The sequence below is a fragment of the Ornithodoros turicata genome, chromosome 7 (assembly GCF_037126465.1).
Source record: "Ornithodoros turicata isolate Travis chromosome 7, ASM3712646v1, whole genome shotgun sequence".
NCBI lineage: Eukaryota > Metazoa > Arthropoda > Arachnida > Ixodida > Argasidae > Ornithodoros > Ornithodoros turicata.
This window is the reverse complement of record NC_088207.1, coordinates 55147659-55168996: the sequence shown is the minus strand read 5'-3', so window position 1 is coordinate 55168996 and position 21338 is coordinate 55147659. Positions and strand designations below refer to the sequence as shown.

At 47.0% G+C, this 21338-nt stretch overlaps 2 protein-coding genes across 2 annotated transcripts in view; both read right to left on the bottom strand.

Moving 5' to 3' along the window:
* Positions 1 to 21338, bottom strand: part of LOC135401607 (synaptotagmin-12-like) — a 29658-nt gene that overhangs the window by 5659 nt on the left and 2661 nt on the right. Inside the window, exons 2-7 of the mRNA XM_064634109.1 lie at positions 9335 to 10510; positions 6001 to 6262; positions 4827 to 4956; positions 4313 to 4442; positions 2616 to 2825; positions 890 to 1004 (exon numbers count right to left, since the gene is read on the bottom strand). Of these exons, the coding sequence (XP_064490179.1) occupies positions 890 to 1004; positions 2616 to 2825; positions 4313 to 4442; positions 4827 to 4956; positions 6001 to 6262; positions 9335 to 9514 (1027 nt within the window). The 5' untranslated portion in view covers positions 9515 to 10510. The remainder of the gene's footprint in view (positions 1 to 889; positions 1005 to 2615; positions 2826 to 4312; positions 4443 to 4826; positions 4957 to 6000; positions 6263 to 9334; positions 10511 to 21338) is intronic.
* Positions 6932 to 8740, bottom strand: LOC135401606 (uncharacterized). Its single transcript, XM_064634108.1, has one exon. It carries the CDS (start codon positions 8639 to 8641, stop codon positions 6989 to 6991), a length of 1653 nt encoding a protein of 550 aa, XP_064490178.1. The 5' UTR covers positions 8642 to 8740; the 3' UTR covers positions 6932 to 6988.

Here is a 21338-nt window from a genome sequence, read left to right as displayed (position 1 = left end):
GTATTAACTTCCGACGCAGAGGACGTCGCGTGACATCTCCTGTATCACCTAAGAGATACCTTCCAGATACGCGCTGTCCTATACCTGAGTCATGAAAGACACTTTCTTTCTATTCTTTAAAGGGACAGTTCGCCCCTCCCCCCCCCCGCCCTAGCGGTATGTCCGCATCCTATTTCGGCTTCACTGTGAGCAGGAGCACACCCTGGCAGGGACCGTCACGAAGGTTTGCTACAGAGAGAAACGTTACTGAAGATTGTGCCGAGATACGGTGAAACATAATCTGCAAGTTTCAGTCTGTCTACCAACGTTATGATGACGTCTCTCGGGTAGAGGTTTAACGGTCGCGAATTCACCCGAAATCTGTGACCCTGACACGTAGGACGGAGTAATCCGAGACGGTGTGACTGAGAGGGATCCTGTGTAAGACGGAGTTCTTTCGCGTTTGGGACCGGACGGCGAGAACGCAACTTGTAGCGGCGGTTCCGCCTTTTCAAACTGTGCCATCTATACCCCGAGGCAACTCAAGAGCTGTAGGCACAGAGGTGCTCCTCTACCAGCGGAGAATGTAGTCCGCACATTGAGAGTGCGAAATATCAGACGGCTCAGGGACATACGAGAAAGTCGATAGACATGTTTTGTTAGCGCAAATATTTTACGCGTTTGCTTCAAAAGCATGCCAATGATGTGCTCCAAGTACATCACATCCGACGGGAGTTTTCGCGACATGATCAGTCTGCAAGCATGCGGGCGCACTATGTTATGACTCGGAAGCGTTCCCGCCTAAGCCAATCACGGACGTTTTCAGATTCGTGGGAGGAGATGACCTGTCCCGAAGTGTAGAAGGGCGACGTCAGTAAATAAAGCGACACGTCATTGCTGTTCAACTCACTAAAGTTAGGACTGTAGTTCTTGAGGTTCCTCGCCTTGACGACTACTACTGTTAGACGCTCCGCCGTCGGGAGGTAGCTCAAGGAGAACATCATCTCTCCCAAGTCGGTGGGTTTCTGCAAACGGACATAACAACAACAATAACAACTGTATTTTCATGTGGGCGTGTTTCATCGTCAGATGCGATATACTGCACCTCACGAGTATGTTGTTTGAAAATGGATTTCACCATGGCCCAAGAAACTTTGTCAAAGTGAGAGGGTGAAAACTACGGGTTCCCATTTCTAGTATTTCATGATCATGCAACGTTCGCCACATCCAGGCTACGTCAACACTCAACAACTTTTCCCACTGACCCAACTTTTCTCCTCCTGGGGCAAGTGGAAAGATACTTGCCGCCCGAAAGCGTCTTTTTGGAGCCCCTTTAACGGGTCATAGCATCCTATATATTCCTATACCATACTCCTATATACTCCTGTACTCGTACTACTATACTCCCATATACTCCTATTTACTCCGCCGCCACTGGTTACGGTCGTTAAAGGGACCGTGAAAATATCCTCAAAACCTCCGTAAGCACATGTAATGCATTCCTGTGCGCAGATACAATGACCATGCGGAGTATGAACCGAGCACTGGTTAGAACAACCAAGGTAGTAACTAAAATGCCGGCCAAAAAAGGCGACTGCCGCCACCCGACCGCTGCCGGCGTGATGCAGAGACTATGTAGATGTTACGTCCGCAGCAGGTCCCCGCTGGCGAGCTTCCTTGGAGCAACCTAGCAGTGAGCAAATGATGCATGTGACGTCAGGCCGCTTGTAGGAGGGGGGGGGGGGGGCACTCGCTGCTTTTTTCGCGCGCGAACTCTGCCCGCGTTGAATGCAATATGGCGAAAATCGCATATATTTCGGATAAAAGTAATCGTTGAGAACCATTCTCCACTGAGAACTCCATTTTTTGGGGGAATCTCTTAATGGTCCTTTAAAATCAACTGAGTTCAACCCGAGTTGGAGGGAATCGGTCATGGAGTAGAAACCTGTCAGGTTGATCCAACGAGAGAAGTTTGACTGCTTTCAACATTCAGTCGGTATGAATTGCGTAGCGCGGTTGCCCCCCCCCCTTTTTTTTTAAATCTTGGCGCATGTGATTGTTGAACCAGCCCCCGTGGCATAGTGGTTAGGGTTAGAGTCACTAAATAGGGAGCCACTCGTTTGTGGCAAACCGGACTCGGGAGCTGCTCGTTTGTGGTGAACCCGACTCGGGAGCCCCTGCTAGCCGGACGACCCGACTCCGTGGCACCTCGGACGACCCGACTCGTTAGGCCTAACCTAAGTTTTCTTAACGTAACCCAAGTAAGGCCTAACCTAAGTTTTCTTAACCTAACCCAACCCAACCTAACCTAAGTTTGCTATAGCAGTCCCTATGAGTCCCTACCTAGTCCCTATTTAGTGACTCTAGTTAGGACTGTCTCCTTCCACGCCGAGACTATATATGGAATGACGCGGGATCGAATCCCCGCACCGGTTGTGCTGTCTGAGGTTTTCTCTGGGTTTTCCGGCAGATCAATGTCGGCACAGTTCCCCCGTGAAGTACTCTAACCCCCTGTCCCCCACTCCTTCATGCTCTCCATCTGTCCACGTCTGTACGCCGCTCATGGCCACAGTTGCTTCGCGGCGCTAATGCGGACTTTTCTTTTAAAAAAAAAGGTATAGGCGGGAAAAACTCACCAGGGCCGAATCAATGACGGGTATTGTGAGCGTGGTGGGATGTGAGAGATCCAATTCGATGAGTTTAATTTCGGCCTCTCCGATGGAGCCGCTGCCGAACTTGTCTTCCATGTAGACACAGAACAGGAGGCTTCTTTGACCCAATTCTCGACGATCCACCCCGAACAGAAAGCGTTCTTTGTACTGGGGACAGTTGTCACGTTTGTGCACCTGGCGGGATAGAACGTCCACAGATTATTGGGAGGAAAAAGCTCACTCGGTGTGGTTCTTTAGATGAATAAAATGTTTCCAGCTACTAGGCGGTTTTCACATCCACATGTGAATTTGCGTTGCAAATTTTACAACAACCGGGGTAATAAACGCAGAGTAGAAAATTGGCACCGCGAATGGTAGAACTCGTCTGACAGAGCAGTTGCGACCACTGCTCGCTCATGCTCTCATCATCTCAAGCTCAGTTCTTTGTTTGCTCACTCATGCTCACTCACTCGGGGCTACAACTCATGCTAAAATCTTTTGTCACATTGAGCATGAGGGAGCATGCTCATGAGTGTGAATTTTGTCAAGTATATCACGTTCCTCACGTGTAGGAGCTGCGGGTGTTTAGACCATGAGACTTGCCCTTGTTTTTCTTTGTTCTAATAAATATATCCCCCTCCCCCCTTGCCAATGGTGTCATGCTAGCATTGTACCTGTTGAGGATATCTGATAATGGGGTGAGATCCCCTTAGTGGTACCCGTTCGGCAGATCTACATAGCGCGTGCGGTAGTCTGGAGACTTTATTCGTTACCGCTCACGACAGCTCTCCATATGCTCGCTCATGATCGCTCATCTCCTGCTCGGCTCTCCATATGCTCATTCATGCTCGCTCCCTTGCTGTTCAGCTTTCTACATGTGCACTCACTTCACACTCAGCTCTCCGTTTGCTTATTCATGCTCAGCTCATTCGCTACATTGAGCATGAGTGCGCATGAATGAGCGTGCTCATGAGTAAGTTTTGCCGAGGTATGTCTGGTTGTGACATTCACCAATGAGGCTGCCGCGGTTGCGTACTTATGATGTTGTCGGTTATGACAGGATTTAAAGAGATTTTAGCCAAGGCTTCAGCCTCTAAGTTCAAAGGTCTGCGCTGGTTCCGGTGCTGTGTGACGCAGAGGCGGTGACGTCACTGCAGAGGCGGTATGACGTCACTCCCTAACCGGAGGAGTGAGAGGGCGCCGATCAAAGGAGAAACGCGCCACGTAACTCTGTGAGACCCCCCGCAGGGCCGCGGCATTCCTTTTCTCAAAGTCTCGCCCTCATTGGTTCTTAGGGAGTGACGTCTTCTGGTCTTTCCAGAGAGGGAATTCCTGCATACTCTCAACATCCGCTCTTGTCACGTATTTCATCGAATAACTGTCAAACTGCGCGCCACTCTTTCGCGCGGGATTTTCGATAGCGCTGTCAGTGGTCCACGAGGAATAAAATGGCACTATAGGTGGCGTGCACGTGACGTCACACCATAGCTTTACCCGTGCTTTTTGCCTCTTTCTGGAGAACCGGCGCACCCTATCGGACCCCACCTATAGATTTCGAAATCGATTGGAACGGATGCGACCGTCCCTTCAAGCTAACCAGCCGCAACCTTATCGTTGCATGTGTCATTCCCGCCACAAGCATTTTGCTGACTTTTCGCCAACTGCACTACTTGAGAACCTACCCTGGTCTGGATGTTGGTGGACTTGTCTGGAAGCAAGTAGAGTCGAATGTAGCTGTCCACAGGCACTGATGGATCCGGTCCTACAAGGTCACGTCCTTTCAGTATCGTCACGATCAGGTCTTCCGTATCACTATGAAGCGAGATAAACATAATATCACGTCTCAGCTTATCATCTAGGTTCCAAGAGTCTTAAGAATGTGAGAGCATATCGACAGCGGTATACATAAGCTGCAACTGATTTTCGAGAGGATGTACTTTATAGTACATATCCTTCATAGTACTTTATGAAAATTTTTGTCGCGAAATTCCCGCTTCACCGTGTTCGCTTTCGTCGCCACTCTGAGTGTCAGTGCTCGTGTGTCATTGCGGCCCTCGTGGTATAATAAGCAGACCAATGAGAGGCGCGCAGCTGTGATTGACACAGATTGAGCAGCTTTTTCTTATTTTTTAGGCTCCTCCCAGTTGCCATTTTAATACGCGGCGCTGGTGATTTGGAAAAGTGAGTGACACCTACTGGTCGTATTCCAGTCCAACGTCCAATTCTCCGTTGATGTTGGGAGACTCGAGTGCTTCTAAAACAACCGACGTGTCTGAGCTGACGCTGTCGCAAGACGTCGTCCGCTGGAGGCGGCTGCTGTCCATACCTACGAAGAAAAAAAAATACTGTTGTGGCCACCGAATCAAATACAGTAGCCTTCATAGCAAAAAAAAAAAAAAAAAAAAAGACGTTATGGCAAAGCGTGTCGTCCGTTGATCGCCAGCTGAACCCGCCCAAGATCGCGTAGTCGCTGTCCGCAGAAAACTCGCATCACGTGACTCCCGCAGAGTGTAATCCAAGCGTTCGAGGCGCATCGTATAATGGCGCAATTTCCGATGCGCTCAACTGCCATTTCTCGCTCGCTTTTCGCTGTATATGTAGACGAAACTTGGTAGGCGGACTGCAAACGGCCCCAGGCTCTGGCCTCATTAACGTGATACGCTTATTGTGAACTGCACGTCGCTAGACACAAAAGTTGCTCGCCCCTGTAATACCCTGTACATGCACCCTGTAACAAACGTCTAATACCCCTGTCAGACGGCATGCTCGAAGGACTTCGGGGAATTTTCATTTGCAAAAAATGACCTCTGACAGCCGTGTCAGACGGCAGCTCAAAGGAACTTTCTAAGAAACGACCATCAACGCGAAAGGAGGCCCCCAACGACATTTGAGGAGCAGAAAGGAGCAATCTCGACAACAGTGTTATGCCATTGTACCCTCGCTACCTTCGCAGCTGAATGTAGGAAAACCTATAAAATGCGGCTAATTGAGTGAAACTGTGTAAACGTATTTATATCCTATTTAGAGAAGTGCATATGGCTTCTGCATCTTGATTTGTGGCGCACAGACCAACTTCAAATTTCCACAGCAGACAGGGAAAACGAAACCGAAAAAGGGAGCCGGTGGGGGCAGTCCGTTGAGGAACACTCCTTTCCCGCCTGTCTGGCAGGCGCCTCCGAACAAAGGTCATTTGAGAGGCCGAAGGCCATTTCTCGCAATTGACATTTGAAGTGCTGACTGACTAGGGTATAACTCCAAGAACCATGGTCAGACGTCTGGCGCTTCCCGATCACAATTACATGGCCGTGGATCGTAGACACGCGTGCATTCTTTCAGTTTCAGTATAACCTTTTATCCATGGTGCACGTACTTAGAACGTCGGGTAAGTCCCCGTTGTCACCTCCGAAGGACATCCTTCTCCGTTTACTACCAGGCGGCGGTGCTAGCGGTGTAATGCCGGTGCTCGTCGGTGCTGGGGGCATGGAGAACCTCCGCCGGTCTGCTGGTGGCGGCTGGAGCTCAACGACAGCCGAAGTGCGAAGCTCGTTCAGGAACTTGACATCGCTGTTGACCATGTCGAAGTGGGTGTACTGGCCTGACACACGGATGTCGACGTCTGATTCAGAGCTCATCTGCAGAGTGAAGGAATAGTAACTTTTACTAATAATGTGAATTCAGCGTCTTCCATCTGGAGACAACTATGCCACGTCCCCGGTAAGAATCACACCCGGCTACTACCGTGTGTGTTCATGAAAGGGTACCAGTACTCGTCAGGGTTTTCATCGACACGTTTCGATACGTTGTTCCTGTTATTTTCTGTTACAGACGTTAGAAGATTAATGGTACACGAGTACATGAGGAACATGAGGACATTAGAACACGAAGCACCAAAGGACGCGGACAAAGACAAAACATGAGGACATTAGAACATGAAGCACCAAAGGACACGGACAAAGACAAAGCATGAGGACATTAGAACATGAAGCACCAAATGACACGGACAAAGGCAAAACATGAGGACATTAGAACACGAAGTACCAAAGCACACGGACAAAGACAAAACATGAGGACATTAGAACACGAAGCAGCAAAGGACACGGACAAAGACAACAAGTTGACAGCAGCAGTCGTACGTAGCGTCAACTTCTTGTCCTTGTCCGTGTCCTTCGGTTCTTTGAGCCCTAATTTCAGTTCACCAACTACGCCAACTTAATGCTTTTGTGCAAAACAAGAGGAGACACAACTGAGCCTAGAAATGCTAGGGCATTATGTTCCGAAGGGAAGTTGCTGGTACACAGTAATTACTACCATGACCCTTTACTTGGAGCCACACGAGGAATACACTAAACATGAATGAATTAATGAACCCAAAAGGGACAACGTTCCTTCGCCACCATCCCCTGTCCAGTGACACAGTGGAAAGCTTTCGTGAAGCGTTCCGAGTGGCGCAACGGCCAGTTCACAACATCCGCCGATCGACCGCAGCGTCCTTTCGCCCAAAGCACGAAGAACAGTTCTTCGTTGGTAAAGTTGGGGTGTAGTTTCACGATATTCGGGTGCTGCTTCTGCAGGTGGTCGCGGTATGCCACGTACAAAGGACTTAAAGCTACGTGCGCCGTCGAGATGTCTGTCAGAGACCGGTTGTCCGCCAACTGGCGCGACATGCAAGACAGATGTTTGTTCCAGAGGGCTCTGTTCTCCGCTGGCCAAGACGCGACGTTTGCAGTTTGTAATAGCAACCCGAAAACTTTGGCGCCTATGTACGGAATCAGTACGGTGTCCACTTTCGACGGTTCTACAAGTAAGAGCGCCAGAAGGCCTACTGGAATGGCAAGCGTATTCTTCTTTCGTGAGTATGCTGGGCAGGAGTCCAGTAACGGCGTCGTAGGATGACCCCTGGTTACGTTCTCGTTTGTTAAAGTGATTTTAACTGAGCTCAATTCGGCGAATATTTCGGGCCTGTATCCGGGGCTCCAAGACCTAAAGTAATCTTGTAGCCTGTGGATGGCGTCCACGACGGAGCTCTGAAATTCTTCTTTGAAACTCGGATTCCAGTTCTTTAATATTGTCTCCGCTTTGGAACGCGTCTCTGCTGGAAAGTTGTCGTCCATTAGCTGGAGACAGGCGCGGTCTCTCGAATTGTGCAACAGCGAGTTCTGATGCAGGTCCTTGTAGAGGAATCCCAAGAAGGGAGAGAAATACAGCACTTTCCACAGCGTCACGTACGTCGTGACGTCATCGTGGGGTCTGAGCCGCTCAATGAAGTGACACACCGCGGCCTTCGCGACTCGTTTGGCGCCCTGAACAGCCCAATGCCCTGACGTTATCCTGATATCCTTCGAGCGGGCCCGGTCTAGAAAGCGCTCCAGACCTTTGACGTTCGCGTCGAGGAACTTCTTAAAGCCAGCTACCGTAGCGTTCGTCACATTGCGGAAGTACATCTCACTAACGGCAAAGGGTACATGGGGATACGCAACGTTGCAGTCTTGTCCCAAGACAGACCAGTTCTCTTTGTGAAGTACCACATCACTGATGTCGTCCTTCCCCTGTAAACAGTCAAGGAACACAGCTGACTCCAAAGCCTCATTTGGTGCTTTCAGCGTTTGGTAAAGCGTAGTTATCGCACGGACGAAAGGTTGGCTCCCTTGAGTGAGAAACGCTTCCTTCTTGTCAGAGCACACAAAAGCGTTGAAGTCCTCACACGGCCGCGTGTTGGAGGTTTCGAGGTAACCCTGGAGCCACACGCACGCTGAGCTGTTACATAGCTGCACGGGCTGTTGGTCGACACGTGGAGGTGACTTGATCTTACTCGCGTTTTGAGGTCTGCTAGCTTCGAGCTTGAGGTACTGTCTGTACATGACATAGTCGAAGATGGCCACACCTACGACGGCCAAGAAGCAGATGGTGAGCAGGATGTATTTTCTGAGCTGTTCCCGCGCGTATCTCCCCAGGAGCGACGATGGCTTGCGGTGTCTGTGCACTAAAGGGTAGGTAGACAAAGAAGCGTCCATCCTGCGGCTTTTTCGAACTGGAAATGATGACGATGGCCGTTGACAGACCTCCTCGTCTTCTTCTTCTTCTTCTTCTTCTTCTTCAGCCAGGAGGGCAGTGGCCGCTATCCACAAGGGCGATTGGCCAGGGCAGGCCTCGTCTTCTTTGAAGGAAGCTTCTTCGTCGACCTCGTGAGCCGATTTGAGACTTACAAGAAGGCGACACAAGTCGACTTAACTGAATACTTATTCATACGGGAGTAGTGAATATTTTCCTTTTTTTTTTCTTTCCTGAAGTAACATCAATCTGAACAAAACATGACCACTTGCGCGCGCGCAAGTGGCCGTGACAAAACTAATTAACGAGTGATGTACTATTGCACCAAGCGCGGATTCCTGGTTTCTCGAATAGCCTCGTTCCCAGTGTCCAATGTGGATTATGCGTAATTAAGCAGAGCACCCGATTCGTCGCCTTGCCTCCTTCCGCGCCAATAAAAGTGGTCCGCTGATATGACGTCACAAACACGCCAGGCGGAACAGGGAGAGAGTCTTTTTCGGGAAATCCGCGTGCTCCCCAAAAGAAATGATTTTGCGTGACAGTTCCTGAAGGCAATCACGTACGTGCCTTCCACGGTCCTTTAGGGTCAGGTGGGTTCATCAGATCTCCGCCATTTTGCAAGTTTTTTTTTTTTTTTTTTACGTAGTATCACTTACCGCATAGCCATCCGCTGTGAAATGAGCTGCTTTCGTGAGCTGTACAGTCTCTTCCTTTGTTCCAAAGATCCACGCTCTGAACCAGTTGCAGGCACCGAAGAACCTACACATGCTCAAGAGGACTACCGCCACGAGAGAACTGAACCCGATAAGCACTAAGGCCACCCACCATGCGTCCATCCTTACGCGCACCTTAACTTTTATTGTGGCAAACCATAAATGCTTATAGAATGCGATTCCAGTAACGCATACTTAAGTAGGCTTTGGAATGCTTGGCCCTTAACTGGAGGACTATTCAAGCTCTACTTGGAGTTATGTTACGTCACAAATTTGCAACTTTTTTTTGCGGAATTTGCATTACGCATATTTCATACAAAGAGTGAGTATAAGCGCCTAACACCTCCTTTGACGCACCTTAAGGATTCCTTATGACGCCCTTAAGCTTTCCTTATGCCGCCCTTAAGCTTTCTTTTGGGATTCCTCTCTTTTTAGTACAGGGTATATTAAAGTACACTTTGGAATACTTTACAGCTTGAGGACGCTTCGAGCTTTCCTTTGGGTTAGCTCAAGCTTAAGAATAAAAAAATCTTTTATTGAGCTCTGATCTACGTCACGTAAATTCGGAGTAAACTGTTGAGTACAAACGCTTCCAAAGAATATACTACAGTTCCTTAAGTCGAAGCTCCCATTAAACGATATGTTTCTGTCGTTGCTCTGAATATCACGTACGTAGTATCTACGCATCTGCTGGACCGCTGGTAAATCCCTCACGGTTTGAAATCCGATTAGATCGTTTGTCGTAAAAATCTCACTCTAGTTTGCACGTAGTGTACTAGTATCAAAAAATGTACCGCTTATCAATTTACTTCCGCTATTAAAAGTACCCTGATGTGCGATGAAGGCTCACGCAGCGCGTCTATCACGAATATCCCGCATAAAACGTCATTCGTTATAATACGAATTTTAAATTGCGCCCTTGGGGCTTTCGCGCTCTACCAGCTTTTATACAGGGTAATCAAACGTGATACCACGTCGAGCTAAAGCGGAATACGAGGGTTGTGAGACTATGTTTCGCTGTCGTTAAATTGAGCGGAATGTTTTCTGTGCGCCCCCTTTACACTAATAGCCGCTCCAGTGTTGCCTGGATGCTTCATGATGAGATGCTCTCAAGGGTGTCTGAAAAGAGTCAAAATGGGACGAAACGTGAATTCAAACGATATATTGTTGACTGGTTTTCGATTGTCTATGTGTATTTCCATGTAACGTTACGGTTTGGTGCAGGGTTACAGGTAAAGTAGAGCAGGAGACAGGTTATGTCTAACGGCTTGTCGCCTGTATACACCCAACACAACGAGGTATGCACGTGACGAGGAACGCCAAATATTTTTCATTTGCTCGTAAAATTTCGTTTTTTTTTTTCGGTAAAAGTTCGGTAAAAAACAGCTCGGAGCGACGTATGGTGGGAAATACAGTGAACCCTCGTTAATATGACCCCCGATAATCTGACATGCACGCTTTACGACCATACTCCTGGGGAACAATGCAGTGAACCTCTGCAAATCTCCCCCCGTTAATATGACAATTCCGCAGTATTACCAAAATTTTCGTGAAACGGCCATGGTCATAATAACGAGGGTTCACTGTAATCCTCAAGTCGAGCAACAGTGCTCTGTGTTACCGACTAGCTGCTGCTCATGATGAATACGTAGCCTACTTCTTTCGCTCTTTCGTTTTTGGACACAGTGTTATGTGCATGCAATGTACTTTGGCCGCAGTACTTAACGAGCAATGCGCACTTGGTGGCTACTTCAACGCTGTGTTGCCCGTAATTTTCAATATTAAATTTAAAAAAAAACATGAGCGCAATTGGGACGAAACTCGTGACGTAAGAGTACAGAGGCTATCGAATAGATAATCTTTCTGAGGTTGCAGCTCTACTGCTTTACAGATATAGAAATAATTTATTTTTGGACTAATAAAATGAGATTAATTCATTAAGTTCAATTAAAAGTCACCTAAATTGTACGACCAAAACCTCGCGGGTCTCACCAACGTAAAGAGCCCCCACTCCCCCCTACTTTTTTCAAATATGTTCAGTGAACCCTCGTTAATATGACCCCCGATAATCTGACATACGCGCTTTACGACCATATGCCTGGTGACCAATGCTGTGACACATCTGCAAATCCCCCCGTTAATATGACAATTCCGCGTTATGACCAAAATTTTCGGGAACGACCATGGTCATAATAACGAGGGTTCACGAGGGTTACTCTGAACCCTCGTTATTATGACCATGGTCGTTCCCGAAAATTTTGGTCATAACGCGGAATCGTCATATTAACGGGGGGGATTTGCAGATGTGTCACAGCATTGGTCACCAGGAGTATGGTCGTAAAGCGCGTATGTCAGATTATCGGGGGTCATATTAACGAGGGTTCACTGTATTATGTGACATGTAAGGTCACGTGTACTGAAAGGGAAGCGGTTGAGACTCCATTGCTTACACCAGGATGTATACCTTGCAGCACAAATTCAATTGAGATAGGAATGTAGGACAACTTATGTGTATACGGTCTGTCTTTTTCGCGTTAATCCCGATTCCGCCCGATTATTCCCCCAAATCCGTTTCGGACCCAATTCGGGCTAAACCACATTTCACCCCGAATTTCAATCAGTATTACGTTGCATCACGTATCACGTACACCATTTAGTAGCAATCTGTGCGCACGCCTGGTGAAAATGTTACTCTATAGTGCTACCTATGAAATATATGTGGTTTTGTGTGACAGTAATTCGCGGGGAATACATGTTTGACCAAAATGTGGCCCCTTAACTACGGGCTGCTTGCTGGGCAGCAGAGAGAGAGAGAGAAAAAAAAAAACTAATAACACCCGAACACCGAACTCGGGAAAGGCATTTAACTCGAAAAAGCCAGACCCTACTTATATGACACCACAACCAAAAAAAAAAAAAATATATATATATATATATACAGTGAACCCTCGTTAATATGACCCCCGATAATCTGACATACGCGCTTTACGACAATACTCCTGGGGAGCAACGCAGTGAAACCTCTGCAAGCCTCCCCCCCCCCCGTTAATATGACAGTTCCGCGTTATGACCAAAATTTTCGGAAACTGGTCATAATAACGAGGGTTCACTGTATGTATATATCAGTACGTGTTTTACGCTCTTGTCAGACGGTGGCATGTTGCTTCAGGGGTCGCTTTTCTGGAATACTTCCCAGCGAAGTTCCCCCGAAGTCTGCCCAGGACGCTACTAATTATTTTCCATCTGTCCACATCACGTCTGTTACACTCAACTGACTCTCCATGCTAACGGTAGGTTAAAATATAAAGTCAGGGTTGATTGCGACTTGCATTGTTACGAAATAACACACGACAGCACAGGACGAGCTCGATTGGCTCGCTGAGCTGTGCTGTCGCGTGTTATGACGCTCATTTCATCACATCGCGTTTCTGTGGCCCTACAGTGAACCCTCTTTATTATGACCATGGTCGTTTCCCGAAAATTTTGGTCATAATGCGGAATTGTCATATTAACGGGGGAGATTTGCAGATGGGTCACTGCATTGTTCCCCAGGAGTATGGTCGTTAAGCGCGTGTGTCAGATTATCGGGGGTCATATTAACGAGGGTTCATTGTAGTTACGGGATCGAGCCGCATGGGCAATATCAACTGACTGAAACTGACGACTTTTGGAGTGGCTAGGCGCGCATGGATGACGTCATTTTCCTATTCGACGTTATAGAGTTATCTAGGTACCCTTAGGGCCCTGATGTCATGTCATGTACCCACTCGCATACGTTAGTGTTAGGTACACGGCTTTTCGTCCACCTTCTTTCTTCGGTCCGGTAGGGCTCGCAATATTAAATAAATAAATGCTGCTGCGAATACAGAGTCTTATACAGGTACAGTGAATCCTCGTTAATATGACCCCCGATAATCTGACATACGCGCTTTACGACCATACTCTTGGGGAACAATGCGGTGAAACCTCTGCAAATCCCCCGTTAATATGACAATTCCGCATTATGACCAAAATTTTCGGGAACGACCATGGTCATAATAACGAGGGTTCACTGTATTCTGCGCTTTCCGAAAAGTGTTCGAGTTAACTTAATTATTAGCTTAAGCGTAACTTAATTAATTTAAACTTAATCTTAACTTCTCTCCATTAGGGCACTTAAAGCGGGGCCAGCGGCTGCACGTGTGTCGTTAATTAGGTTCCCATATATTCAATGCCTTCTTTGCACGAGCTATTAAGGACCGCGTTGGCGTAATGTCCCGCGGGACCAATTTGCAAACTTTCCCAACGCCTGGATGCGACTTCCGGACGGCTTCCAACAATGTCCACAGTTAATTCCTTCTCCCAAAACACCTACAGTCTCTAAATGAACCGGGCCTTCGATGGGGGGGGGGGGGGGGGGAACATGTTTCTAACGCAACGGTAAAGACTAGCTAGAAAATTTAATGATAAACGAAAAGAAAGAACGAAAACCACGAATCAAATCGTTCCGAAGGAGGTGCGAGAAAAGCAACCGCCCTTCCTCAGAGAGCCGGGGCGGAAGCTAGTATAAGGCGATATACGAAACAACTTTCACTCAATATTTCTATTTCACTTTTCACCATTTCTCTCGTTGTTGTTGTTGTTTTCAGTTCGACTTTTTTGTAGGACTTTGAATAGCGCCGCTTCTGCAATGCAGTCAATTAGCTGTGATCATAGCCTCCTATGCTGCGATATGTATACGTATAGCGAAAGGCGAAGAGTGCATACGCTAATAATTCTACGCCCGAGTTTTGTTGTTGTTCTTCTTCTTCTTCTTCTTTTTTTTTTTTTCGTGGCTATTGTGCGGTTTTTAGACAGTGCCATACTAGAGGGGTGCTTCACGGTCATCTTGCCACTGGCGGAAATTGGCCTCTGGACGCCTCTGCTTTTTGAAATCACATTAGAATCGTTGGCCGCTGTCCACTGCTGCAAATTGTTATTATTATTATTATCATCATCATCATCATCATTATTATTATTCAATGATAGCACCACGACGCAACTGTACAGTTTAGAGACGTACGGACAGAAAGCGGGGAGAGTGGCAGCTTTAATACGCGTCCGTGGCCGACTTCAGAGGGAACTGTATCCAAAAAAAAGTCAGCTCAATACGAAGAACAACGCACACATCCTATGAAAGCGAGAGACGGAAAAGCTGCAACAGTGGCTTGCACGAGAGCGCAGCTTTATATAAGGAAGCCTTCCGGGCGCGCTTTTCTCAAACAATTTCGCAAGCTTTCTTTTTCCTTTACTTTTTATTTTTTTCCTGCTGTCCTCTCTCCATCTGTCCACGTCGCTCATAGCCGCAGTTGCTTCGCGGTGCTAACGTGGAATTAGTAATAAAAAAATTTCTCCCCGTATACTCAGGAACATGATCTATCCAAGAAATTCGCACTTCTCTCTTATGACCAGATCGAGGATGTCCTGGGCATGCCCAAGGGCATTTTCCTGGGCATGCCCAACTTCCAACAGAAGATATCTGCAGGTCTGGTGGCCGTATGAATGCCATAGTATCGGCTTTAAAGTGCATGAAATTGCATATTTTGCGATTCATTGCATGTTTCGATTCATGTTGCATGTTTTTGCATAAATGCGTACTTCGACGGCCAAGACGTGCGGATAGTTTAGCGAAAGAACCTTGCCTGTCAGCACGGCAGGACATCTTGAGGTTCAGAACATCGCAACGGGCAGTAGCCTCTACGGAAAAAAAGGATGGCAGCGGGAGAGAGTGTTAGTGCGGACCTTGAGTCAGCTTCAATACATTGTGATGTGTATACCTGGGGGGCAGCCTTGTGCCCGTTACTCAAAAAAAAGTAATTGATTACCGTTACCGTTACTCCTGCGGAAAAAGTAATTGATTACCGTCACCAATTACCCGACTCCAAATGTAATTGAGTAACGAGTAGAAAAGTAACGCGTTACTCCAGTCGTTACTCTGCATTCACGCAAATTATAACCGTCTTTGTGTTCCTCAGAAAAAAAAAAAAAAAGACAAGAAAAGGTTCAACAGCGGAACAGGTTAGATAACGTGGCCGTTATTGGCGAATCCTACAGGATGGTTGTCTTCTGCGCGGGTTCCTGTAACCACGGGTAATGTTAAGAGGAACTTCTCTGCTCACAAGCTGATCCTACCAGGCAAAAGCATCCAAGCTTCACTGACAGGAACTTGGAGCACTATATAACCCAGTGTATTGAATCCGGAACCTGAAGTAGGAACTGACAATGTCTTACGTTCCATCAGTCCAGCTGATTCTCTAAATCAACTGGACTCTCGCCCTCTTACTATGTCAAAAGTCCGTGCCTAAATCCAGCCTTTGGGCACCTTAGGACACATACAAACACACAAACTTTTTGGACACCATATAGGACACATACTAGAACTTCTGTCCAGAGTATGAAACGACTCCTTATTTCATTTCCCCACATTACCACCAGCAATTGGCGATGAAACTTCCCAAACATTATCATTAAAATAAAGTTGCTAGTGTTTCGTTTCCTAGTCATTTCTTATTTGCGTTGAGCATCTACATTGCAGCCTGAGGAGATCTCGCGCGGAAATAAACGCATTTCCAAGTCCATGTGCTGCATATTTCACTGTATGTTTTTACAGTGTTCGCTGTATACAGTTGCATCTATATTTCACGGATTTCTAGCGCATATAAATCCCCTGTCTGCTTATTATCGACCAAGAATTTCTCTCACTGACTGCGCCAGTTTAATAAGAGCCGCGCGGAGAAAAGTGGATTACGCGGCGCGAGACGCCCGCTTTAATAATGGCCGAATTTATCGCCCAGAGGATCCAGTTAACAGGGCGGAAAACAGGAGTGTAGCTCTTGCGCCCAAGTGTAGGCTCATAAAAGGAGGAAACGTTTACAGAAGAAAAGGTAGAGACTGACGTCAATACGTCGTCGGCATGACGCCAGAATTGGAGACCACGTGTCCGAACTGCCTTTTGTTAGAAGGGTGCATGAATTGAACAATACTTTCCGAACACAACTTTAAGATCGCATATTGTTGATGTTGAGCCTAGTATGCGGCGAAGTCATCTACTTCGGTGGATCAGTCGATAACTGCGGTTCTGGACACTGCCGAGAACGTGAACAACTTTGTGGCGTATATGTACAAGTACACTCTTAAAGATGAACTTCACCGCCATAGCACGCTTCTAGCCAGTCAGAATCTCAAATGATAGCGTAATCTGCCATGATTTGTTGAAAACGGGAGGCGTGCGCCTTTTCTGTGACAATTATGAACAGCATAAGTGTCACAAAAAAGGCGTACGCCTCCCACTTTCAACAAATCAGGGCAGATTACGATATCATTTGAGATTATGACTGGCTAGGAGCGTGCTATGCGGTGAAGTTCATTTTTAAGAGCGTACGGTCATGCACATCTATATACACATCCTCGTCCGTGAGGGGACGTTAAAAGACCAATGAGGTGACACTTAACGTCACTCGAAATCCTACCTCGCCCTGTCAAGCTGTTCACCAGGAGTCACCATGCAAAATATTTTCGCTCTGGGGCAGAGCCGTACACTCTAAAAAATGAACTTCACCACATAGCACGCTCCTAGCCAACCATCACCCCGAATGACAACGTTCTCGCCTTAGATTTGTTGAAAACGGGAGGAGGAGCCTATTTTGTGCCGTGCATAATGGCCACAAAATAGGCTCCTCCTCCCGTTTTCAGCAAATCAGGGTCGAGAACGTTGTCATTCGGGATGATGGTTGGCTACGAGCGTGCTATGTGGTGAAGTTCATTTCTAAGAGTGTAGCGACGGGGGTGAGAGAGGGGTGAGAGAGAGGGGCTCTGCTCTGGGGTGCGTTATAGCTGTGCAATCGAATTTACACACAAAAAAAAACGGTCGGGGAATGCATGTATATGTATTATGTATGTATGCATATGTGTATGTATTAATGAATTTTAGGTAATTAGTCACCCAATAGCTCCATGATATTTCCCACAGGATATCCGCCTGACCGCATACCCCACCTGTGGAAACCATATCTAGGTTGCTTTCGTATCTTTATTATAAAAATTCTGTAAAGGATATAAGAAACGCCCTGTAGAGAAACCTCATATATAGCCTTATATACGTAAAAGCGTCAATTCAACCCGGAACACAAAGCTTCCTCATATAAAGGCTTCTTCCTTGCCCGTTCTCCCGACTTCCCCACGCATTTTGGGAAGAAACGCTTTCGCTCCGGGTAATGGGAGAGGGTCGTTATCTAATCTCTTTGTGTATCTCTATGCGTTGTGCACGAACGCTCGTGTATTAGCATATAAATGACGTAGTAAATGAAGTATGTACGTTTCATAGAACGTCCCTTTGCAACATTAAAGCGTTACGACTTTAAAACCGCCCACTAATTAGATATTGTACGATTGACAGTCTGCAAACAGTTATTTACCACCGTCTCATGTTTTCCCCATGTTTTTCGGCAGGCTCCCTCTAGATTTTCTTTCGAAGCAGCTTTTCCCCCACAAACCAATGTATGTACTTCACATATTTGTACAAATAAAGCTCTTCTTCTTCTTCTACACTCTTAAAAATGAACTTCACCGCATAGCACGCTCCTAGCCAACCATCATCTCGAATGATATCGTTATCTGCACTCATTTGTTGAAAATGGTAGGCGTACGCCTTTTTTGTGACACTTATGCTGTTCATAATTGTCACAGAAAAGGCGTACGCCTCCCGTTTTCAACAAATCAGGGCAGGTAACGATATCATTCGAGATAATGGTTGGCTAGGAGCGTGCTATATGCGGTGAAGTTCATTTTTAAGAGTGTAGATGCACGTTGGCACAACTTCCCTTCAAGTCGATCTAGGGCGTATACTAACCCGCCCACTTGTTCCTACTGTCGGCTACAGTGCTCGGCAACCGCTTGGCAAGAAAACGCCACCACTAATCGATATTTGTCTCAGTATTTGAGCTTACGCGGGAACTATCGCGACAAGAAGACGCACACTCTTAGAAATGAACTTCACCGCATAGCACGCTCCTAGCCAACCATCATCTCGAATGATATCGTTATTTGCCCTGATTTGTTGAAAACTTGAGGCGTACACCTTTTTTTTTTGTGACAATTATGAACAGCATAAGTGTCACAAAAAAGGCGTACGCCTCCCGTTTTCAACAAATCAGGGCAGATAACGATATCGTTCGAGATGATGGTTGGCTAGGAGCGTGCTATGCGGTGAAGTTCATTTTTAAGAGTGTGCGTCTTCTTTCAAAAACTCGCGGCCTCGTGCGCTTTCTCCAAGCAACGGGCCTAGCGGAGAGACCACTCTAGTGCACCTCTCACCTACAGTGTGCTTCCGTCCCATCAGTACCGGTCATCCTGCTTCTACATCACTTTGAAGTCCTCAACTCCCCTTTCTCCCACCTTCTTTTCCTTTTTTTTTTTTTTTTTTTGCTATAGTCGTGACGATGCCCACTTGAGTGCGGCCAACAACGGCAAGCTACCTCGACACCCCCCCCCCCCTCATTTTTAAGAGTGCAGCCCAGTTCTCAGGCTCCTTCTGGAAGATTTTATGAAAAGCTACCTGGCTCGCATGATGCCCCATCCAATCGACGGAGGAGAATTCAGAGATATCTCAATACTGCGTATTCTGGGGGACTCGTCCGGTGATATTGTGTCAGCTGTATGTGAATGTGGATTAATTGGCAAGAAAGTCTGACGAATTTCTATACGACGACTATATAGGACTGCGGCGAAATATGAATTTTCCTTCCGGTTTCGTTTTTGTGATATCCGGTTCTGTCACTCCTAAAAGAAAGGTAAAAAAAAGGAGAGGTATCTGATTTCTGCTTTGTCCTGAAGTGGTGTCCACTGCCAAAGCTGTTGTAGCATATCGTCAGCATCGACAATGAGGAAGATAGCGCAGAGCGCGTGACCTATAGCCAACCTAGGCGATCCCGTTCAATAAACCAGTTGTTGTTGTCACTCGGGCCGATTTTGGACGATTGGATTGGACGATTTTAAAAAGATGCGCGCGCCATCAAGCGCGTGGCGCAAGGCAGCATGGGAACTTTGAGGCACACTGCTCCGTCGTCTGCTTCGGATATGCTTCATATCGGCTGACGCTGTGGCTGCGCACACCGGGAATGTTGTTGTTCTTCTTTTACCTCCGCCTCTGGCCGTATCGTAATGCTTGAAGGCGTTCTAAGTTCCCATGAGCCCTTGCGTACCACAGGTGGCGCTTGCTTTTCTAAAATGGTGTATTCATTCCTCTCGGGCTCCTACGTATTTGATGACCCGGACACTGTCTTACGTCGCTCTCGCAGCCGGCGAGAATCCGCGTGAGCGCGCGTTATCTGCAAACGGCGGAAAACATAAACAACAGGAAAACGTTTCTCGTTTTACGATACTGACATAGGGTGTGGCTTTTTCGGGTTATATACCCAGGCTGTCACGCAGACCAATTGAAACCAGTTACCGTTGAACGGCGCCACTTTCACAAACAACGTTGGATCCAGTGGACCTTTTTCACATTAGCATCGTACCCTAGCGGCGCTCCAAAGAACCACTCTCGGCGCGCCAAAACAAATCCACGTGGGTAGAATAAAAGACGAGAACCGGTCGGGTTCGCTTGGGTTAGGTTCACTTGGGTTCGGAGTGTTCGCGCGGTATCAAGTTCCCATTTTCCTTATCGCAGTGTATATATGCTCATTGAACTCCACTGAAGTGGATGTCTTCCATGTTTCGCCTCATTTTCTTAGCTAACGCAACTGTTAGGAATTTGTGTTAGTAATTGGGTGTTAAAAGTTGGGTGCGTAAAAATCCGAGCTTCGAAAACTGCGGTTGATTCTGAAGCCATCCCACAGCATGTCCGGCCTTTGTTAGTTCCTCTTCCGGATTTGCAATGGATTTGAAAAATCTGAATTTGAAAACAGATTTGATTTGGCACACTGAAAATAAACTCGGATTTAAAGTGATTTGATTTACTCGAATAAATTTAAATCGGTACTTGATTTGGATTTGATTTAGCGCCGTCTGCAAACTGCGGATTTGATTTAAATCCGATTTGTTCCCTCAAGTCCCCAACACTGATCCGCCTGTCGGCCCCATCCAGCGCCATCTATTCAATACGGAGGTAACCTTGTCATGGGCACTCAAAGGCATCGGCGCCGCAGCGCATGCGCGTAAGCAGTTGTTAGAGCACTAGAAAAACAAGTTTTGAAAAGCAATAAACAATGACAATGACACATTACACACGTGCTCAATGGTTATGCTTGCGTGTTCAATGGTTATTGGTTTCAAACGCCATTGAACCACATTGAGCAACAGTCATTGCTTTCAGTGATCATTGAAGACGGCACCTATCACCCCTGTCACACGGGCAGTCTTCAATGATCATTGAAACCAATGACCATTGAAAATGCGTGTAGTGACACCTAGCGTGTGACGTGTCAACCTGTCGGGGAACACTGAATCCAATACTCTTTGGGAAGTTGACACGTTACACGCTAGGTGGCGCCCGTGACTGCCCGTGTCACAGGGGTGTATGACAGGGGCTTTGAACGCTTTTCCCGGACTCGGGTGCTATTTTGAAACCTGTATTCCGGGATGAAATCGTGCACTATTGATACGTCCGTGTGTTATCGTACGGAGAGAACCCTTTCTTAATCATTCAACGGGTACACTAGTGTAACGGCGTGCAAATTTGTAGACGCTTTGAGGAACCTACAACGTTTGCTGGAGCTGCGAAAGAACCTGAAAGCTGCAGCTTCTGTATAAACGTTTGGCGTCGCAATAGATGATGCAGGTCAGTGGCAGAGAACGCAGCTGTTGCTTCACCTGACATCAATAGAGACTGTGGGACTACGTATGGTTGGATATAACGACGCCTTTTTCATCGTCTGCTTGTAAGCAAGCTTTTTCAGCTATATTTCCTGTACTGCACACTGCACAATATGGA